Source organism: Myotis nattereri (assembly GCF_964212035.1).
Source record: "Myotis nattereri genome assembly, chromosome: 3".
NCBI classification, from domain to species: Eukaryota; Metazoa; Chordata; class Mammalia; order Chiroptera; family Vespertilionidae; genus Myotis; species Myotis nattereri.
The window spans coordinates 12,364,510-12,386,349 of NC_138077.1; the positions used below are offsets into that span (position 1 = coordinate 12,364,510).

The 21,840-nt window shown below is 39.7% G+C and overlaps 1 protein-coding gene across 3 annotated transcripts in view; it reads right to left on the minus strand.

Annotated features, from left to right (window-relative positions):
* The window catches only part of JAM2 (junctional adhesion molecule 2), a 55,367-nt gene that overhangs the window by 8,913 nt on the left and 24,614 nt on the right, over positions 1-21,840 (minus strand). For all 3 annotated transcript variants that reach the window (XM_081086512.1, XM_081086513.1, XM_081086511.1), the window contains exons 2-5: positions 11,278-11,343; positions 4,603-4,710; positions 3,670-3,822; positions 1,124-1,326 (exon numbers count right to left, since the gene is read on the minus strand). In XM_081086512.1, coding sequence (XP_080942638.1) covers positions 1,124-1,326; positions 3,670-3,822; positions 4,603-4,710; positions 11,278-11,343 — 530 coding nt within the window. The remainder of the gene's footprint in view (positions 1-1,123; positions 1,327-3,669; positions 3,823-4,602; positions 4,711-11,277; positions 11,344-21,840) is intronic.

The window sequence follows — 21,840 nt, forward strand, 5'->3', positions numbered from 1 at the left end:
TCTGCCCTTGTCATCACAAGATACTTCAAGGGTAACTGAGGAAAGTGAATGTTATCATCTCAGACTCGCCTTGGGGCTTTTATCACCTGCTCTGAGAAAAAATAAACTGGAAAAGTAAATATAGCGAAGTGTGATGGCAAGTTTTCTGCCCAGTTTCACCAGGACCTGCTGACTCACCCTACTGACACCCAGAGGGCCAGAGCGTGGCCTTCCTCAAGGGGTAGCCACATCCATTGATATGCTTGTTATTTAGCCAATTTATCAATGTGCTTTTTTATTTGCCAGAGGAGCTAGTTTTTAAATGTTATAATGCACTTGTAGGTTGAAGGCATGAAAGGAAACATTATATCCTCCTTTTAAAATCCATCAAAATTATTATTACCGGGCCTTTAAGATTTTTTGATAGTGGTTGTGGTAGTAACTCCGCGTATGGGAAAGCAGACATTTTAAAACTGACAAATTAAATTTTGGGAATGAAAAAGAAAGCTTCAAGCTTAATGATCTTGATTTTGACTTCCCATCTCTACCTTACACGTCAGAGACAAAAAGGTAAAAATACTTTAATTTTTAAATGTCATTAACTTTAAAGAGTTTGTTTGTTAGGTTGCCATTAGTGTTCCTAGAAAGGTGAAATTTTCCATCAATGAGAAAATCTAATCATAGATTCTTAAATCACTGATACAGATCATACAATTGTTGATGATCTAGTTATGGAAGAGTTTAATGACACAGACATCCTATCATAGGTTGGCAATGCTATTCCTACATGGCTGGCACTGGGGTAAGGGCACCCCCCCTCCCCACACCAGAGTTTCTGTGCATCTCCCTGACACTGTAAATACTACCTGGGGTGAGCTACCTGATCCGTCATCATGGATCAACCTGCTCTGTCCCAGCTCACTGTGTGCTCAGCTCCCCGGTCGTCTGTTGTCTTCCCATCTCCGGTCCCAGCCCTTCCCCTCTCTTCTCTGGGCATGCACCCCCATCGTTCCTTCTGCCCTCTCCTATCTCCACTTAACAAGCAATGATATCAGCCCTCTATTCTACATCATTTTAAGTTCCAATTATTTTTTCCCCTCCAAATGCCGAACAGCTATTGGGCCAAGGCTGGCCATGCCCTCACCAGAGTTCCAGACTTCGTATTCACTGTGTAAGAGCTGTTGGTGATTTGGGCGTCGAGCTTGGGATTCCCAAACAGGCGGGTGCCGTCCTTAAACCACGTGTATGTAGGAGCCGGGTTCCCTTCTTTGTCTTGACAGCGCAGCTCCACCACGGTTCCACTCAGAACAGAACTGGGGACTTCACATGTTGGAACTCCTGGAGCCACTGAGGGACGGGAGTCAAATGGCATTGGTTATTTATAAGCCAAACAAGGATTTTAACTGCCAGGAGAAGATTGATCAGACATCTGTGAGCGAGACTGGCTACTTGTTCGAAAGACCTATGGCCTTTCTTCACGGGCACAAAGCTAGACCATTTGCCGGCTTCCTAGCTGCCTGATGGGGTCATGTGCATGAGTTCTGTGCCATTTCCAGGCCTGCTCCATAAAGGCCTCATGCTTGACTCTCCATTCATTCACTCCCCACCCCCTCCCACTACCAAGTAGGTGTCAACACACATGGTGACCTCGGAAAGCTGTGTTTTGATGATAACAGATCCACATGAGGTTGGGTCTCTAATAATCTCATCAAGTAGAATTATATAACTCCACCACTACAATCTCTGCCCCAACCATTCAGACTTGACCTCCATGAGAAACTTCTATTATGTTAAGCCATTCGCTGAGAGTACTTTTCTGTTATAACAGCAAGCATGATGTTAGCAGACAACTATTCTTCAGATGAGCAATCTCTACTTTCTCCCTCACCAATTGTTTTAATGTTTTGTTACCAACTGTATTCAAAAGAAATCAAACGTGAGTGTATTTTTTCAGGCTCAGTACTCAAACTAAGATTCTATTCTGGGCGGGACTGGTGTGGCTCAGTGGTAGTGTCGACCTCTGAACCAGGAAGTAGGTGACGGTTCAATTCCCAGTCAGTGCCAGTGGGGGGCGAGCAGGAGGCGGCCAATCAATGATTTTCTCATCACTGATGTTTCTCTCTCCCTTCCTCTCTGAAATCAATAAAAATATATAGTTTTAAAAAAAAATCCTATTATACCTAGAACTGGCCAAATTAGAGAATCTGGCCGCAGGGATTTGTAAGTAAACCAGACTTTACTAGATAACTTAAACCCAGAATTCTAAGTGGTGAGCAGAATTTTAAGACAGTCCCCCAAATTCCCCAGCCCTGGTATACATATACTTTCTCTCATTTATTCCAGCAAACATTGATCTAGGGATCTAGGAGATGCAGTTAAGGTCCAAAATCCACTGTTTCTGACAGGGGCTGACCTCCTCAATCACTCTTCTAAACGTGGTTTTCTCTGGCTCATCACAAAAGGGAAAATGAAAGATTCAAAGCACGAGCACAATTAGCCATTCTTTTGTCAGACTGAAGATTTCAACCTTGTAAAACCCTGGGCAGAGAGCCTGTCGGTCATGCTAGACGTCTGAGCTGCAAAACCGCAAGCTAATTAGTGGGTGGGGTTTCATGCTGCTAAATTTGGGATCACTTGTTATGTAGCAATAGAAGGCCAATACTCCCGCTGATTCCCCTGCAAGGTTTTCTGGATTTCTTCTATACTAGTATGTCACTAGTATTATAGAAAGAGCCGGGGGTATATAGAAAAAAGAAGTGATTTTATTTTATTTTTTATTGATTTCAGAGAGGAAGGAAGAGGGAGAGAGAGATGGAAACATCAATGATGAGAATCACTGATGGGCTGCCTCCTGCACACCCCATCAGGCCCTTTCAAGTCTGGGGATCGAGTCTGCAACCTAGGCATGTGCCCTGACCGGGAATCGAACAATGACCTCCTGGTTTCATAGGTCGACGATCAACCACTGAACTACACCGGCTAGGCAAAAAGAAGTGATTTTATTCCTCTTGCTTGGTATTTTATACTAACATCTATGAAGGAGCAAAGATCATGTTCCTCTATCAACAGTAATCATAAGCTGTTAATATCCATCAGTGATTTCTACAGTAATTAACCATAAGGCCTTTGTGGTTAGCTCCAAATCCTGACCCTACCAGCTGTGTGGCCTTGGGAACACCATTTAACTTCTATTTCTTCATCTGTGAAACTCAGGTTGTCAGTGACAATGAAGTAAAATTACATATTTGAAAGGGCCTGATGCATAGCAGCTGCATAATAAATGCTAATTTCTTTTCTTTACCAAATAATTTCTAATACTTCCCCTGGCCTACCTTTTTGTTTTACTGGTTTTTTTTTTTTTATCATCTCATGGGATACTCTCTTGTGTGGTAGGAGAAATACTACATATGCTGAAAGCTATTGCAGGAAAATGCTCCTACGTACAGTGTAGGGCCATTAAGATTTACATTCATCTTGAATGAAGAGAGGTTTTGTGATCACGAGTTAGTAATAGTCACAGTTCATCAGCCAATGAGGTGAAGTGAGAAATGGTCGAGACTCTGCAGGAAAGATGGTGCTGGTGGTCTCTGTGACTCTGCTGCCTGGGCCCTGAGTTGCCCCATTGCCCCCAGGGCTGGGTGATGGGGAGGAGGGCAGGGAGCAGCAATCACACAGATACAAGTACATCACCTAATACTTCTAGAGTGACCGTGTTCTCTTCCAGCCTTTGGCCTTCGTTAGTTGGGGTGCTAACTTCACAACGGTATTTCCCGGCATCAGTTCTTGTAACATTTTTGATCCTGATACTGAAATCCATCATCTGAGCTCGATCTTTAAAGTCACCTTTTAGAAAGAGAAGACAACGTTGTTGATAATAATGCAAGTCACTGTCTATATACTACCTTCCTCAAGTCACTTCATTCAGTACCCAAAGCAGTTATTTTTCAATCAATAAACTTAACTTAAAAATTGTATATGGGTGCTGCTATTTCAAACTTATTTTCTTTAATCACCCACCTTAGAGCGATCAATGCATGGCCTGACTTGTTGTATCTGTGCTCTAACCACTGAGTTATGGTGCAACAAATCCCAGCCATCCTAGCATTTCTTTCATCCATCAACACTTTAAATCAAAAGCTCGTCCCATGTTCAATAGGAAGAACAGGGAGTAGAAATGTAAGACAAATAAAAAATAAGAAGAGAAGGCACTGGGTAAAGGCAGTTGCATGTACCCTCCTCGAAGTCTTACTCCCTAAGCGTTGCCGTGATGGAGATGCTGAAATACAACCAAGTTATTACAACCGAGCAGTGACCCGGCATCCCGCCGGCACCATCTTGTCTTCCTTTCTCTCGAGAGGAAGAACAATTGCATTTTACACCCTGGAGGCCTGAGCTGAGCCATGAAGGGTCCAGGGCCCCAGTGGAGTCCGCCTACTTCTGCGCTGTGTTCTCCGTTTCGGGGCTGTGTGCTAGGTCTCCGTCACTCACTGTTGGTTTCATCCCCACATACATACATATATTTCCAGCAGCCAGCTGTGTCCTGTTCTCATGTGTAAACCAAAGGGTAGCAGCTGTGCTTGGTGTTTATGCTCTTGCTCTCACCTCGAGTCCACAGCTTCTTACCTCTGAGATCCTGGCCATAGTAGACAAAGGAGACGCTCTGCCCCAGTTTCTTCCACTCTAATCTGGAGGCCGGGGTCTTCCTTGGGAATTTGCAGGTTAAAATAACCTCTAGAAACAACAACAAAAGAACTTAGTTGCTAAATTGTCCCTCTGAAATTATATTTCACTTAATTAGGCAATGAATTTTTAACATCCTTAAGTTATTCCTTTGTATTTCTATTCATTCATTCTATCCATCCATCCATTTATTCATTTCATCCATCGATCTGTCTATTTATTCATAAATTACCTTAACATCTACCACATGGCTTAACCTAAAGGTAAACTGAAAGCATTATAGCTCTTCCACATAATAATTGTGTGACACTTTGTTACTTCCCCTAGTTCTTGGGCATCAGTTACTATCTGTAAAGTAAGATAACATCTCAAATTCTTGTGAGTCTTCAAATACAATAATGTATGCACAGTAAGTACTTTAAAATGGCAGCAATGATTAATGATCTTATCCTTTCCAGCCTCAGATTTGAGGATTTTATAGTCTGGAAAAAGAGGCAAATCAGATGATGCCATTTCGGTCCAATGTGCTGAGCGCCAGGGTGCCGGTAAGCTGAGCGTGCTTCATAACCAGTGCCCAGCAGAGGCACCAAGTCCAGCCCAGGCCACGCTGTGCACACGCACAAACGTCCCCTCAACTGGCTACATTCCCACTAAGATCCCTTCTTTGGTTACCCTCTCTCCGAATGCTTAATACAAACCCAATATTGTCTTCTAACAAGTTGGTGAACCCTATTCCTTACCACAATCCAGATAAATTATGGTAAAACTCTGTCATATGTCTGATTTTGATGGTAAACAGATTTAATGCCATTAAAAAAGACACCAACAGGATATTACATGATAAGGTAGATTAGAAAGCAATACTTATAATACTATCCTGGTTGTATTAAAAATATTCATATAGGTATGAACAAAAAGCCTGTATAAATATATATGAAAATATTAACTCAGTGATGATTTCTGTGTGATAGATTATTTTTCTTTTTGTTTTATGTAGCTTGCTAAAGTTTTTTTTTTAGTTCCACATGTATTGATAGAATTATAGAAATAGAATAAAAGGTAAGGGAAAATAGAAAGTAGGTTAAAGAAAGGCAAGGGGAAAAAAAACCCCAAAGTTGTTTTCAAAGATGCCTAAAGATGTAAAAGCAGGTTTTACCTTACAGAGAGCCATCATTTTACAGACATGTTTACAGTTAGACTGCAAAGACAAACGCGTGCTGAGGAACTGGTCTGAGGAAACACAGTTCCATTCTGTTGATTAAGGAGAATGGGTGGGGACTTTCCGGAGTGTTGAGTTTTAGATAGGTTTCCTTCCCGTATTTTGTTGAGTTTCCAACAATTAAACACACACCCACACTCATTTTTAGCCCATATTCCTCGTTCTTAGGAATACATTTACTTTCAATTGTTTCACATATTTAACTAGACACATGCACACCACTGTTCCTAATTTCTCTCCTCACTGCTCTATGGGGAACCTTTGCAGAAATTACATTTGAAAACATAACCAAGGATTTTCCTAAATGCAGTGGACTCCACTCCAGCCTCATTCGCACTGAGCACATGAACTGTGGGGAAATGGTCTGTGCAACTTGTCTGAAATACACTGAGTACTTTGCGTGCGTCCGATACTGTTCTGGAGCCGTGCCAAGGGGCAACACAAAGGTCTCTGTCCTTTTGGATCTTACAATTGGCAAGAGGTCAGAAAATCATGAAGTGAATTATATAGTATATTAGCATAAGTGTTATAGAAATAGAGTAGATCAGAGTACAGGAGGCATGGGAATTCTGGGGGACGGGTGCAATTTAAAAAAAGAATGTAGTCAGAGTTCACCTCGTTTTGAAGGTGACATTTGAACAAACACTTAAAAGATGGAATTCAATCCTGTCTGAATGGCTCCGTGGTTGAGCATGGACCTATGAACCAGGAGGTCACAGTTCGATTCCTCATCAGGGCACATGCTGCGGTTACGGTCTAGGTCCCCAGTAGGGGGCGTGCAGGGACAGCCGATTAATGTTCTCACATCAATGTTTCTCTCCCTTCCTCTCTGAAGTCAATAAGATAATAATAACAAAAAAGATGGAATTAGAATTCCTTAGAATTCTAACTAGAATGTCCTAGAACTCCAATTTAGAATTTGCCATGTGATTCTTTGGGTGTGCTCTAAGCAAGGGATGAGCCAGGGCCCAGATCCTGAGGTGCCAGTACCTTGACCCCCAGACCCGTGAGGAACAGTAAATCTGGGATCAACATCTGGGTATAAAGAACCAAGTGAACTTAAAAGATAATTACCAGGGACTCTCCTTTTTCTTCTCAGCCAAAAGTCAACACTCAAGGCCAGGATCATTCTGCATCTAGCCCTCAGGGTCATTACGTCATCATACAGTAGTTTAGCACAGGCTTTGAAGTTAGACCTTTGCCAAATACCAGCTGTGTGATATTGTGCAAATTACCTAACTTGCACAATAGGTAAAGTTGTTGTAAGGTTTAAATGAGATGATGTATTTATGTACTTGGATGCACATGGCACTTTTCACATAGTACATGCGCCATAAATGGTCATTATTACTTTCATACATGAGGAGCTTCTCTTAGTTGTAGTGGTAAGACTGTCTCGACATGACAGAAATCCACACTTTATTGCCATTACAAATTCACCTAAGAAATCACTTAGATTTTAACTAAAATATTACCTTTGAGACAACAAAGAAAATAATATAGAGATAAATCATATTTTCTCAAAATAAGGCACATTGAAACAAAAAATGCACCAAGTTTTTCCATTAAAATGCTTATTTCATTTAGATTGAGAAAATGTAATTCTTTGTTTTTTTTAAAGTTTAGTGCCTGTTTGTTTTTTGATTGCTTTTTTGAGAGAGGAAGGGAGAGGGAGAGACAGAGAAACATTGATGTGAGATCAAAACATCAATTGGCTAGATCAATGATTCGCTCTCATCATTAGTGTTTCTATCTCTCTCCCTCTCCCTTCCTCTCTGAAGGCAATAAAAATATATTGTTAAAAAAATCGATTGACTGCCTCCTGCACGCCCCCTACTGGGGATTGAGTCCACAGCATGGGCATGTGCCCTGACCAGGAATTGAACTGGCAACCTTTTGGTGCACGGGACAATGCCCAATAAACTGAGCCACACCAGCGAGGGCTAATTCTGTGTTCTGATAAAGCATTGGCACAAATATTTTGCTATGCTATGAATTTTAGTTTTTCTAGGATTCTGTACTGCTGACTATCTTCTGGTTTTCTCTGTGCGCAAGTTAAAATCATCAAAATCTTATATAATGCAAGAAGAGAATTGATACTACCAAAGTAATTGTGAAGAATTCAAATTACTTCTGTGGAGAAAAGCATTCTATTAAACCCCAATTTATAGCTCTCGGGGTTGGATACTCTACATGAGGCTGTTCATATAATTTAAAAGCCTGGTAGAGCCACCTTTTTTTCAGTCTTATTCTGTTTTTGGCACCACTGTGGGAAGTGATAGAGAACAGCAGTACTGGAAAGAAGGAATTAATTCATGATTTACTGGTATTGACATCAGAGTGATAGAGACAAGATGCTGAATGAATTGGATGGAACACCTCTTAACTAATAATAGACAAACATGTAAATTAACCATTCCTCTGCTATGCTCGCCAGCCAATCAGGAGAGTATGCAAATTAACCGCCATCTTTTTTGGGTTAATTTGCATATGTAGGGGCGAAGTGGCGGAGTGAAGACTGAAGGCTCCGTCCGGAGGAGTGAAGGCCTGGGTTGCGGGTGCGGGAGGAAAAGTGGTGTTGGCAGCCCGGGGAAGGGAAGGCCTATTGCACGAATCTCTTCGTGCAACGGGCCTCTAATGTATACATAAATCATAAAATATTTTAGACTGCAAGTAAAATCAAGTTACTGTATGCAATATCCTAAAACTAAAAAGTAGAAGTAGGAATTTATTTTTGCTTTATGGAGAGCCAAGTTGGAATGATTGGGGCACATATAAAACGGAACCAAAATGTAATTCTTAATTAAAAGGTGCAGAGGTGAAACCAAAAGATAGAAAAATACTTACTTGGGACTAAGACAAACATTTGATTGCAATAAATTATAGAAGAATTTTCTGCAGTAAACATAAAACACACACTAAAAAGTAATGTAGCCCTAGCTTGTGTGGCTCAGTTGGTGGAGCGTCATCCCATGCACCGAGAGGTCACCAGTTCGATTCCCAGCCAGGGCACATGCTCAGATTGTGGGCTTGATGCCCAGCAGGGAGGATGCAGGAGGCAGCTGATTGATGTTTCCCTCTCACATCAATGTTTCTCTCTCTCTCCCTCTCCCTTCCTCTCTATCTAAAATCAATAAAAACATTTTTTTTTTAAAGTAATGTAAATGGTACAGAGTTTTAGTATGGAGTGATGTTTTGAAACTAGATGGAGGTAGTGGTTGCACAACATTGTGAATGTACAAATGCCACTAAATTGTTTACTTTAACACAGTGTATTTTATGTTATGTGAATTTTGCCTGAATAAGTTTTTTATTTATTATCATTATTATTATTTTGTTAATCCTCATCTGAGGGTATTTTTTCCATTGATATTTAGAGAGACTGGAAGGGAGGGAGAGAGAGAAAGATAGAAACACTGATGTGAGAGAGACATATAGATTGGTTGCCTCCTGCATGTGCCCAGACCAGGCCAGGGGAATCGAACCTGTGATCCCTTGGGGTGAAGGCTGATGCTCTAAGCACTGAGCCCACCAACCAGAGCTCGGTAAGTTTTTTTTTTTTAATATATTTTAGTGATTTTTTTACAGAGAAGAAGGGAGAGGGATAGAGAGTTAGAAACATCGATGAGAGAGAAACATCGATCAGCTGCCTCTTGCACACCCCCCACTGGGGTTGTGCCCGCAACCAAGGTACATGCCTTTGACCGGAATCGAACCTGGGTCCCTTCAGTCAGCAGGCCGACGCTCTATCCACTGAGCCAAACTGGTTTGGGCATCAGTAAGTTTTTTAAAAAGGAATATAAGACTAAAGAATATAACTGGCATTCTAATTCAGATATCATGGCATAGGGCCGAGGGGGCAGGGATGGATGTATATCCATGGTATCCTGTTGCACTCAACAGTTAGAACCTCCAGGAAAGTAAAAAGTAGGAGAAACTAACTTCATTCCTTATCCCTCATGAGCACCCTGACCCATCTTCCTCTCAATGTGCTCACTGTTTTGGCCTTGACAGTGTCTTTGGTACCTCTTCCAGACCTACTCATCCTTCCTCTACGTACATTCCATAGTTCCAAATTACTTCCAATCTTTCATTTCCTCTTCCCACCTCTGCCCATTTAAAACTAAGCCATGATATGAGTATTGTATTAGCTTACGTAAAATATTAGAACTTTCTAAATACGTAAGTAATTTGTTATTAAGGGATGTTATTTTTGAATGATAGGCTGACTCTTATTATAGCATGTTTTTACTAAATAATCACAGATAACAGAATGTGCCAAGTACTACTGTAAGTACTGGTTAAATACTAATTCATTTAATTCTCCACACCCCAGTCTTCACCTATAATTTTTGCTCTTTCCTTTAAACTATCTCTCTCTACCTCTGGGAACCTACGACATGCCTAAAGAAGAAGTATCAGACATCAAGACTTGTTTCTTAAATGCTTACCATCTCTGCCTCAACAAGTATGATATTGAAGAAACAGTCATTCTTCTATTTTCCTAGGATTATTGTGTTCCAGGTAAAAGAGACTTCAGAAAAGTAGTAGATAGTCAATATTTGAGGTAAACTTATAAAAGCCTTATAAATTGTTGGCTATATAAACCATTAACATTTTTTTAAATTGTGGTAAAATAGACATAATTTAAATTTAACATCTTGATTTTCTAAAATATATATTTAATTTCAGAGAAGAAAGGAGAGGGAGAGATAGAAACATCAATGATGAGAGAAAATCATTGATCTGCTGCCTCCAGCACACCCCGCTCTGGGTATCAAGCCCACAACCCAGGCATGTCCCCTCGGCCGGAATCGAACCCAGGACCCTTTGATCCACAGGCCAACGCTCTATCCATTGAGCCAAAACAGCTAGCACAACATCTTGATTTTTAATTGTACAGTTCAATCATGGTAAGTATATTCACATTGTTGAGCAACCAATCGCCAGAATTTTTTCATCTCGCAAAACTGAAACTAAAATATTTTGAAGAAGCTAAAATAAACAGCAAAATGGTACCTCAAAATAGACTATATTCATGCCATTTTAAATATATTAAATAGCATGAGGTTTGCGGTGTTAATCTCCATTTACCACATCTACCTGACTGGAAACTTTCAAGATCTCCATCTCCCCAGTTTCACAAATTAGATTTGCTTTGTTCCAGATAATTTACGCAATAAGAGACCTTCCTTGTACATCAGGTCTTCCATCGCATATCCAAAATTTCCATTGAGGAGGTGGAAAAAGAGTTCCCAAGGCAGAAATGGCATTTTAGGCAGAAGAATTAGTGTGAGGTGAGGCAGAAGGTCTGGACAAACAGAAAGACAACTTCACATGTGCCATACTCTTGGGTGATTTAAACAAAACAGTCTGTGAAAAGCAGTAAGGTACTCTACCTTGATACTCTATTGCTGTGATTACTTGATGGTCTTTTGGGTCAGACAATCCAAAGGTCTTAGGACCTGGAAGATTAAAACAGATAGGATAATTAAAATAGTGCAAGAGGTCTTTTTAAAATGTTTGAATGGGATGCACGGGATGCCATATTAAAGAAAACAGGCCTCAAGTTTGGTGACAGTTTCATGTAATTCGCAGCACATAAGTTTTAAAGTATCAAAATAAGAAAAACCAAGCCAAACCATTATATGTCTCTTCCGTGTTCTGTATTGTGGTTTTACCTTTTAAGCATTTCCCAAAGCAGAACCCATAAATCTATTAGGGTCCCCTAAAAAACAACACCCTTTCACAAGCCTGACTGTTAAACAAGAATGTATGTCCTTAATTCAGCTAATATATAATCTTGTGTCAGAGGATATTGTCCCCCAAGTAAAAACTACTAATTTTTAGCACCTCTTTCAAGGATATAAACTACTTTAGGACCTTACCCCTGACTATACCTTCATCATATGAAAATGGGTCATTATGGTAGTTATGGTGGCTAATGTGATCTGAGAGTTATACAGTGATGATGATGATGGTGGTATCATCATGCCCATAACCTTATATAAAATTTCACTTTCAAAGTGTTCATACATACTTTACTTTTATTCTATAAAATTCAATATTCAGAGTGACCTGCTGTACTAGACATTACTTTTTTTAAATTTTATTTTATTGTTTAAAATATTACAAATAGTAGTACACATGTCTCCTTCCCCCTCCCCCCCCCCCACCATTGACCTTCCCCTGGCCTCCCCTCCCCTGGCACATGCCCTCAACACCCCCACTCTCCCAGTGTCTTGCGTCCATTGGTTATGCTTATATGCATGCATACAAGTTCTTCGGTTGATCTCTTACTTTCTTTTAAAGTTTTTAAAATTTATTTTTCAATTACAGTCGACATACAATATTCTATTAGCATCAGGTATACAACATAGTTATTGACTTTCATATACCTTATGAATAGACATACTAAGACTGGAACAACCAAGTAGCAGAACCAGGAATTAAAACTTTCTAATTCAATCTTTGCTATGTATCACTTTGTGTTATGGATGTCATTCTACCGTCACTTTCATGACCATATTTAAAAATAATTTAAATCACTTCCTATAAGTATATATATCTGAAATATAAATGCTACTGCGAAAGATTTTTACCTGTTGTACTCTCTGACATAGCCCGAACACCTAGACTAGTACCTAGCATAAATCAAGGCACAATAAATATTTGTTGAATGCATAAATAATACCCTTCCGCACTGTATACTATTGAGAGGAATCCAGTAAATGGGGTTGGGTCACACCAACACTAATGAAGGCTTCCTGAAAGCAAGCAATTCACTGGGGAAGGTGTCATAAGTATGCAATACTGGACTGGCATTAATTACTTCAAAGTCAGAATACAAAGCATGCTTGCTGGTTAGCTTAAGAAAACAATTTAGGTAAAATGATCCAACTGCTGCTATTCATTATTCACCCCCAACTCATAGATGAAATAACCTAAGACCAAATTAAACTGATCATAAAAACCTAAAGGTTATTTCTTGACTATGTTTCTACAATGTACGAGGAGTGCTGTTTTGCTGTTCATGTTATCATCTGCCTCTGTCTTTGTAAGATCTACAAGCCTGTTTTCGCCAAGGCAGAAATGACCCACCGTTGCCTTATCCAATGGACAGTTTTCAGTGTTTATCTTACTTAATCTCTCTCTGACATCCGACTCTGTTGACTTCCCTGGATTGTGTGACATGACTAATCTTCATTCTGTAACCCTTGTGGGTTCTTCCCATCCATCCATCATCCATCCATCCAGAAATGGCTTTTCTGATTCAACTAACTCCTTTCTATATAATGTCTTATACTCTCATTCATTCAACAACCATTTATTTGCTAAAAAGTCCTAAATCTGTATATCCAACTCTAATTTATCTCCTGAGATTATACAGTGATGATGATGAGATTAAATCCATAAACTGCTCTTTCTATAGGTTATCTATATCTCCATTTCCTGTAAGAACCACAAACTCATAGGCAAAAATAAACTCATATGTTTACCCCTAAACGTTGTTTTCTTTCTATAAATCCTATCACAGTGAAAGACACTACAATCCACATGGTCACTCATGCCAGAAATTTAGGTATTGCCCATGATGTAACATCATTCCATCTATTTACTCATCAGTTTCCATCTATAGACTGAGAATTGTGTGCCGTACAAGACAATGTTTTGGAATATTTGTCCTCCCCCACCTTATGCAGCCAAGAGTTCTTTGCCTCAGGCAGGGATGTACGAAGCCAAAACCAGAGAGGAAAAAGCAGTGTATTTCCAGCCTTTCCACATCTGGACACCTTGACTATGAGGGAAATGGAAATGAATCATAGCTGATGCAAACGTTTAAGAAAAATCATACCTTCTCCCAGCCTTATGGTAGAGAGGAGGGAGTTGGAGAACAGGATCTTAATGGGCTCTTAAGAAAGAGCAATAGACCTGGCTGGTGTGGCTCAGTTGGTTGAAAAGTCCCATACATTGAGCGGTCTCAGGTTCAATTCCTGGTCAGGGCACATACCTAGGTTTCGGGTTCAATCCCTGGGCAACCCATCTTGAAAGAAAGAAAAGAAAGAAAGAAAGAAAGAAAGAAAGAAAGAAAGAAAGAAAGAAAGAAAGAAAGAAGGAAGGAAGGAAGGAAGGAAGGAAGGAAGGAAGGAAGGAAGGAAGGAAGGAAAGAAAGAGAAAGAGAGGGAGGGAGGGAGGGAGGGAGGGGGGGAGGGAGGAAGGAAGGGGAAAGAACAATAGATGACATTTATTAAGCACTTAGATGTTAGGCGACATTCCTAGCACCTTACAAATGTTAACTTACTTGACTCTTACAACAATTCTCTATGGTAGTGTACCATTTAAAAAATTTTTTTTTATTGATTTCAGAGAGGAAAGAAGAGGTAGAGAGAGACAGAAACATCAATGATGAGAGAATCATCGATCAACTGCCTCCTGCACACTCCACACTGGGAATCAAGCCCGCAACCCTGGCATGTGTCCTAACAGGGAATCGAACCATGACCTCCTGGTTCATAGGCAGGGGTCTAAGCAATCTTTTTAAATAACCTTCTTCTCCTTCCCATATACTTCTGTCCCAAACTAGAATATGTAACATGTTCCTCTAACTCCCCCCCTTCCCTCTGCCCCCGTGCCTTTCTTTTCCAGCTTCTCCTCTCCTTCCCCAGTTTTGTTGTGTAGACCATAGTCTACAGGCGGGTCCGGATCTTCAGAGAACAGAGGAAGGGAAGTACTAAGCTGGCCAAGCCAGATCCCTCCTAAGTGAGCTGGGGAAGCCAAGGCCTCATGTATTCTTGTTGCTCTCTACCTACATCTAAATAATAGCATTTTCTTTTTTTGCCAGTGATTCTGATTCCAAACCATTATTCTGTGAAACTTTCAAAGCACACTTTGAAAAAGTCTCTTTTCTCCTTTAGCAACATGTAAATTAGTGCCCTCAGAGAAATACCAATGAGGACTGGTGTTTGTCATTTTTAAAGGATTTTAGTCCTATTTAGACAAAACAATGAAGACTCATATTCCCTTGAAACAAGCTGAAGGAAAAGTCTGGGCAAAATAGGAAAAGATCTTCTGTGTTCCCTTCGCATCATCATATCTTTGAACTTTTCAAACACTGCAGGGCCCACTGAGCGTGTTTATTTTCTTGAGGAAGCTTGGGCCAGCTTTTATTCGAGGTGAACATTCATTCAGTCTGAGGTTAGAAGGTTAGGACTGGGTTAAATCATTTCCCACCTTTTCAATTTTTCCACTTGCTTAACATTCCTTTGAGAAAAGTTTCTTAAATTTTCAAAAATCACTTTAAAAGTTCTGTGGAAAATAACAGCTGTTAACTTCAGATTGGAGGTCCCCCATAATTTTTATATGTATATATTTGAGCAGAAAAAAATAATGTGTCCCAGACACTAAAAAAGTGAGGATTGGTTGAATTGGCAAAACTATAAAGGTAAAAACAAAACAAAAATTAAAATGAGGATTAGTTTTCATGAATTAGTAAATAGGTAGTTGAATATTTATTTATGTGATTTTTAAGCATCTCCTCCTAGCTACCTTCCTTCCTCTAATTCTATTCACTTCAAGGTTTGCTTTTATTTTTTATTTTTTATTTTTTTTTAAATATATTTTATTGATTTTTCACAGAGAGGAAGGGAGAGAGATAGAGAGTTAGAAACATCGATGAGAGAGAAACATCGATCAGCTGCCTCCTGCACATCTCCCACTGGGGATGTGCCCGCAACCCAGGTACATGCCCCTGACCGGAATCGAACCCGGGACCTTTCAGTCCGCAAGCCGACGCTCTATCCACTGAGCCAAACCGGCCCTGGCAAGGTTTGCTTTTAATTAAGTAAAAAGAATTAAAATGTGTGGTTACTTTTGTTAAACTTACTAAAGACAAAGTTCTAAATCTTTACAAAAAATTTATGTATCATAAGATTTCTATCTTGTTTCAGCCTTCCTACTCTTGGCATTCAGCTTTAATTTTTTAAAACTTGCACTCAATAACTCTTCTTATGAAAACAAAATGTTGGATTTTGTATAAACATCTCACTAACAGATGTTAGGGATAGTCTCTGTTGGCTGCTTTCTTGAACTGATTTTTATTTTCCCTTCAATTTTCCAGAACAAGTTAAATAGGAAAACAAATAAAATTGTCTGCTGATTGAGGTCGGCGATTGTTTTAAAGTTAGGTTAGCTACAAAACATCTTTAATAGTTATGGGTGTGTGCCAAAATCTCTGGCAGAAATTCATAAGATGAGGCTAAGAGATGATTACTTCCATAACTGCTAACAACTCCCAGCCAAGTCAAAAGAAACCTTTGTGCTTCTTCCCCTCCCCAACTGTAAGAATAAAAGTTCTTACATTGTTTATCACTTACCTAAAATAATCCGATTTGACTAAAAATAAACACTCATTTGACAGTATCACAAATTTAAAATTTATTATAAAAGTGTTGTTTAAATGAATGCTTTTAACTAAAAACATACTTAGCAAAAATTGATATGTTACAGAGATTACCATGCACACAAGCAAGCTATAAAAACTGGATATAAATTATTTCATAAATTATCCAAAGTAAAAATTAATAGCCTTGTGGGTTTTTTTTGTGTGGTTTTTTTTTTTGTTGTTGTTGTTTTTTTGCCTTATGGTTTTGATAATGATACGGAATCTTTGGACTGGAACCCGGATTCTTTGTCCGTGGAGTCGAAGAATGAATCCACGGACAGAAAGTGGTATAGCAAAGGTGGAGATTGATTGAAGAACAAGTACAGACTCCCACGTGGGGAGAGGAAAAGAGCCCCACAGAACAGACCCCCATGTGGGGAGGGGGAAAGGGTCCCACCGACTTCCTGTTTCCATGGTTTATAAAGGCTGCAGTTTCTGTGTCCTGATATCTCCTCTGATGGGTCAATATTCCCTTTCGAATTGGTTACTATAGTGACTTTTGAGGCCCTCCTCCCTCATTGTCCTCCTATTCCTTTTGGGCTTTTTTCCTTCTTTGTTTTGTAAATATAAACCTTTTTTTTTTTTTTTTGGCTACTCCCAGTTCCCTTGTCTTATGGAAATGTCTCTGTTGCTGCTCCCTTGTCTTATGGAGATGTAACTGCACCAGGCTTCCTTGTGTTATGGAAATGTACCTTCTCCCTGGTTTTTCCATGGACCCCAATTCTAAAAAATCCCTAAGCCTGCCTATATTCCCCTAAAATTCCTGTCTCAATAATCACTGATATACAATTACATTAGCAACTATAAGAAAGATGCACAGGGTTAGCAGTAACAAAATAATACCACCCAGTATTTATTACGGATAATATTTATATGTTAAAATTTATAAATTGAGGTAGGAATTAGGAGTTAGATAAGATACTCATCTATCTCTTCATTTAAGTATAGTAGGTCTAAAGCAGGGGTCCTCAAACTTTTTAAACAGGGGGCCAGTTCACTGTCCCTCAGACCGTTGGAGGGCCGGACTATAGTTTAAAAAAAAACTATGAACAAATTCCTATGCACACTGCACATATCTTATTTTGAAGTGAAAAAACAAAACGGGAACAAATACAATATTTGTATTTGCATGTGGCCCGAGGGCTGTAGTTTGAGGACCCCTGGTCTAAAGGGTGTGGAGGGGATGGAGGAGAGGGAGACAGGCAAACAGACATATTCTCTTCTAACCTCTCAAACTGGACATTCTGGCCCTCTTTTTTTTTTTTTTTAAATGGGTGTATCCTCATTTATTTATTTATTTATTTATTTATTTTATTGTTTAAAGTATTACATATGTCTCCTTTCCCCCCCATTGGCCTGTCCCTAGCCACTCCCACCCCCCAGCACATGCCCTCACCCTCCTAGTGTCTGTGTCCATTGGTTATGCTTATATGCATGCATATAAGTCCTTTGGTTGATCTTTTAATTTTTTTTTATATTTCTTTATTGATTTCAGAGAGGAAGGGAGGAGAGATAGAAACATCAATGATGAGAGAGAATCATTGATCGGCTACCTCCTGCACCCTCCACCCCCCTGGGGATAGAGCCCACAACCCAGGCATGTGCCCTTGGCAAGAATTGAACCCGGGACCCTTCAGTCCACAGGCCAACGCTCTATCCACTGAGCCAAGCTGGCGAGGGCATGGTTAATCTTTTAAACCCCCCACCTTCTCCTTCCTTCCCTCTGAGGTTTGATGGTCTGTTCAATGCTTCTGTGTCTCTGGATCTATTTTTGTTCATCAGTTTATGTTGTTGTTATATTCCACAAATGAGTGAGATCATGTGATATGTATCTTTCTCTGACTGGCTTATTTTGCTTAGCATAATGCTCTCCATGTCCATCCATGGCCCTTCCTCTTAATGAGACATTGATACCCTATTTTTAGAGAAAGGGAAGCCACATCAAAGTGTAAGGAAAACTAAAAGATGTGCTTAACTTTTAGAGCTGATGTCCTGGTGAGTTAATGATGTTCTGGTGAGTTAATGATGGCCTAAAGAATTTAAGGGTGATTTGACTATGAATAAATTTTCCCCTTAAGAACCTAACATCTAAGCAAAATGTGACTCCACTGTGTTAATATCCTCATTTGACAGATGTGAGGACTAAGAGAGACATTAAGTAGCTCTTGCTCAAGGTCACAATGCTATAAAGCAGGGAAGCCAAGATATACATCTATATCTAGCTCTACTGGCTCCACAGGGTATCCCCTCGCCCTGCCCAGCCATTCTCAAACTAGTGGCTTTGTGAGAAAGTACTGGTACTAAACACAATACTGCCAGATGCTCTGCAGATGGCTTCACGTCCATTGTCAAGCCTTAGGGCTGCAACGATATCATTCGGAGTGTATATAACCGATTGCCATTTTTAGCAGAGAAAATGTTCGTGGGAGGATGTTTACGGTGAATGAAGTAATTTGAATTAAACTTGTATGTTTATTACATGCTGCACAGAAGTTTTATGTCCCCTCCCCTTTTCTGTTTTAAAAACCATTTGAGGACAAGAAAGACGATTCGTGTTTTAGAACGGAATATAAAGTCGTTTTCATATAAGTTGCATGCATTCGTAAATTTAGAGAAATTTTCATGGCATTCTGCTACCCAAACAACTGGATAATTAAAATTTTGGAGTAATATTAGATAGAGATGAAGTAAATAAATTAACTTCTTACAGTAAAACAAGTTCTCAAAAAAGGTCAAAGAAAAGTCCTTCAGCACATCTTCACTTGTTTAATGGTGGCCAATAGCATCGGAAGGCCATCAATGGTTGAACCTCACCAGGTAGTTAGTCCCCAGTAGGAAACAAAAGAAGCTATTTAAATTTTCTGAGGACTTTCATTGATATCCTCCAAATGACAATCTCAGCCAAATGCAATTATTTTACCAATGCTATGAGCCACATGTTTTATTTTACTTTTTAAATATTTTAAAATTGATTTTTAGGGAGAGAGAGAGAGAAACACCCATGAGAGAGAAACATCTATTGGCTGCCTCCTACATGCCCCCTACCAGCGATCCAGCCAGAAACCCGGCATGTGCCCTGTCTGGTGCATGGGATAATGCCCAACCAAGCGAGCCACACCAGCCAGGACTTAACTCTAGATTTTAAATAGATGATAACAGTCAACTCAAATCCAGTAGACTCTCAAGACGAAATGAAGATATGTCATTGTACCAATCTGATGCCAATAAGAATCACATACTCAGTGGAAGCCATGCCGATCATTCTGTGTGCTAACTGATTTCCCCTAAAATTAAGACACCAAGAAACAATAGCATGAGAGCTTCATTAGTGTAAAATAAGAAACTGTTATTAAAGATGTCAGATGTAAAATAGAAACGTGATGCAATGGCGAAGAGCACTAAAATGGGAGAGGGTCTCTCTTCACTGTCTCATGTGGTCTGAGCTGTGTCTCAGGTGCATCCTTACAGTGGAGATGGGGCATCCGGCTTTGAGTGCTTGATGACATTTTAATTTAACATCATTCACTGCCCTTGGTTCTGAAACTTTAGTTACTAACTCACTATAGTTTTTCAAGACTTAAAGTCCAGAACCACCAGTATTTGATAGTTATAATTCTCAGCAGAAATGAACATATTAATATACTTGTCACATAAATACTGTTTCAGAGCAGGCACTATAAATCATGTCTCCAGAGTTTTTTGTGTTTGTTTGTTTGTTTGTTTTAACCCTCAACTAAGGATATTTTTCCATTGATTTTTAGAGAGAGTGGAAGAGCCAGGGAAAGACAGAGAGAAACATAGATGTGAGAGCAATACATCAATTGGTTTGTTGCCTCCGGCATGCCCCCCAACCAGGGCCTGGGCTGGGGAAGAGCCTGCAACGGAGGTAGAGGTACGTGCCCTTGACTGGAATTGAACCTGGGACCCTTTGGTCCACAGGCCAACGCTCTATCCACGGAACAAAACCAGCTAGGGCTCTCCAGAGTTTTCATCAGCTCTGGGCAAAGTGTTAAAACTGAGTTTCTGGATTCTGGGTTCTGAACTCTGGTTCTGAATCACCAGCATGTGGGAATCTGGGAATCCCTGCACCGACTGTCCTCTGACAGCTGAGACACACTGCTCAGTGGCTGTCTAGCTCAAGGGAGAGTGAAATGGTTATTCCGCAGTCAGTTGATATTTATAAATCCACTAAAGCAACACATGTGAGAAAACAGCACTCTATCATCCACTCAGCTCTCTGCACCTCCCACAGGAACCAGACGTTTGTTTTAAACTGTCTTTATACCTTTATGCCCAGCCTTACTAAGAGAATTTTGGGAATTGCAACAATTTAATGCATCAAAAGTTTTTACTTTTTGAAGGCATGAACATGCAGTTATGAATACAAATTGTGTATTATAGAGATTAGCATAAAAAGTATCAAGAAGATTCTCTAATATCACCAATTTGTTAAATTTATAACCTGCAAATGAAGTTATCTTTGCATTTCTTTTTTTAAAAAAAATGTTTTTAAGTTGATTGTAGAGAAAGAGGATGGGAGAAGGGGAGGGAGGGAGGGAGGGAGAGAGAGAGAGAGAGAGAGAGGGAGAGAGAGAGAGAGAGAGAGAGAGAGAGAGAGAGAGAGAGAGACATCAATGTGTTGTTCCACTTATTTGTGCATTCATTTGTTGATTCTTGTATGTTCCCTAATGAGGGATCAAACCCCCAACCTTGGCATATCAGGACAATGCTCTAACCAATTGAACTACGAGGTCAGGGTGATCTTTGCATTTCTTTAATGAAGATAGAGCACTGCTAATGTTTTCAATTTTTTTCTGAATTAAAAGTGTTATAGATATAATGAATAGACACATAAAGGCAGGCAGGCTGACCAGGAATTTAATGAGGTTTAAGCTTTGGGGTTCTCACTTGCACAGGCACTTCCCAAGGCCCTGTGGTAAGGTGGGGAGGGCCTAGCAATGTAAACACATTTTGTAAAATCTGAAAAAATGAAATGGAAAAAAAAAATTCTTAGTGAGAGCTCCAATAATCCATCTCTGCACACCGTTATGGACTTCTCCTTATTAATGAGTTCATTTAGCTTTCTAGATTTGACCACCCACAATAAAGGAAGCAGTCTGCAGAGTCTATTATCTGATAGTTCAACCTTTAAAATACTAAAGATTTTATAGACCAACAACTCAGAGCTCACCTGCTCACGTACATTACCTCTCTCTCAAACTTCAATTCTTAAAATAGGAGAGTTGGATCAATTTTATTTTTCTACTCTCCTGTTTGATGAAGATTCATAGAAACTTTAGCTCTTACATTGCATACATGTGATATATTAATTAACTTTTATTAGCAGCAATGCCTCCAGAAGAGATGTGGAAACGAAGGGGAATCCTCCAGCTTATTGTTGCTTCATGTTTCCTTTAATTAGTCTTCAGGAAGCCAAAGGAACAAGAAGCATTTATTTTGAAGTACAGACCATAGAAACAATGGCTTGGCACTGCTCAACAGTTGCATTTTACAACTGTCA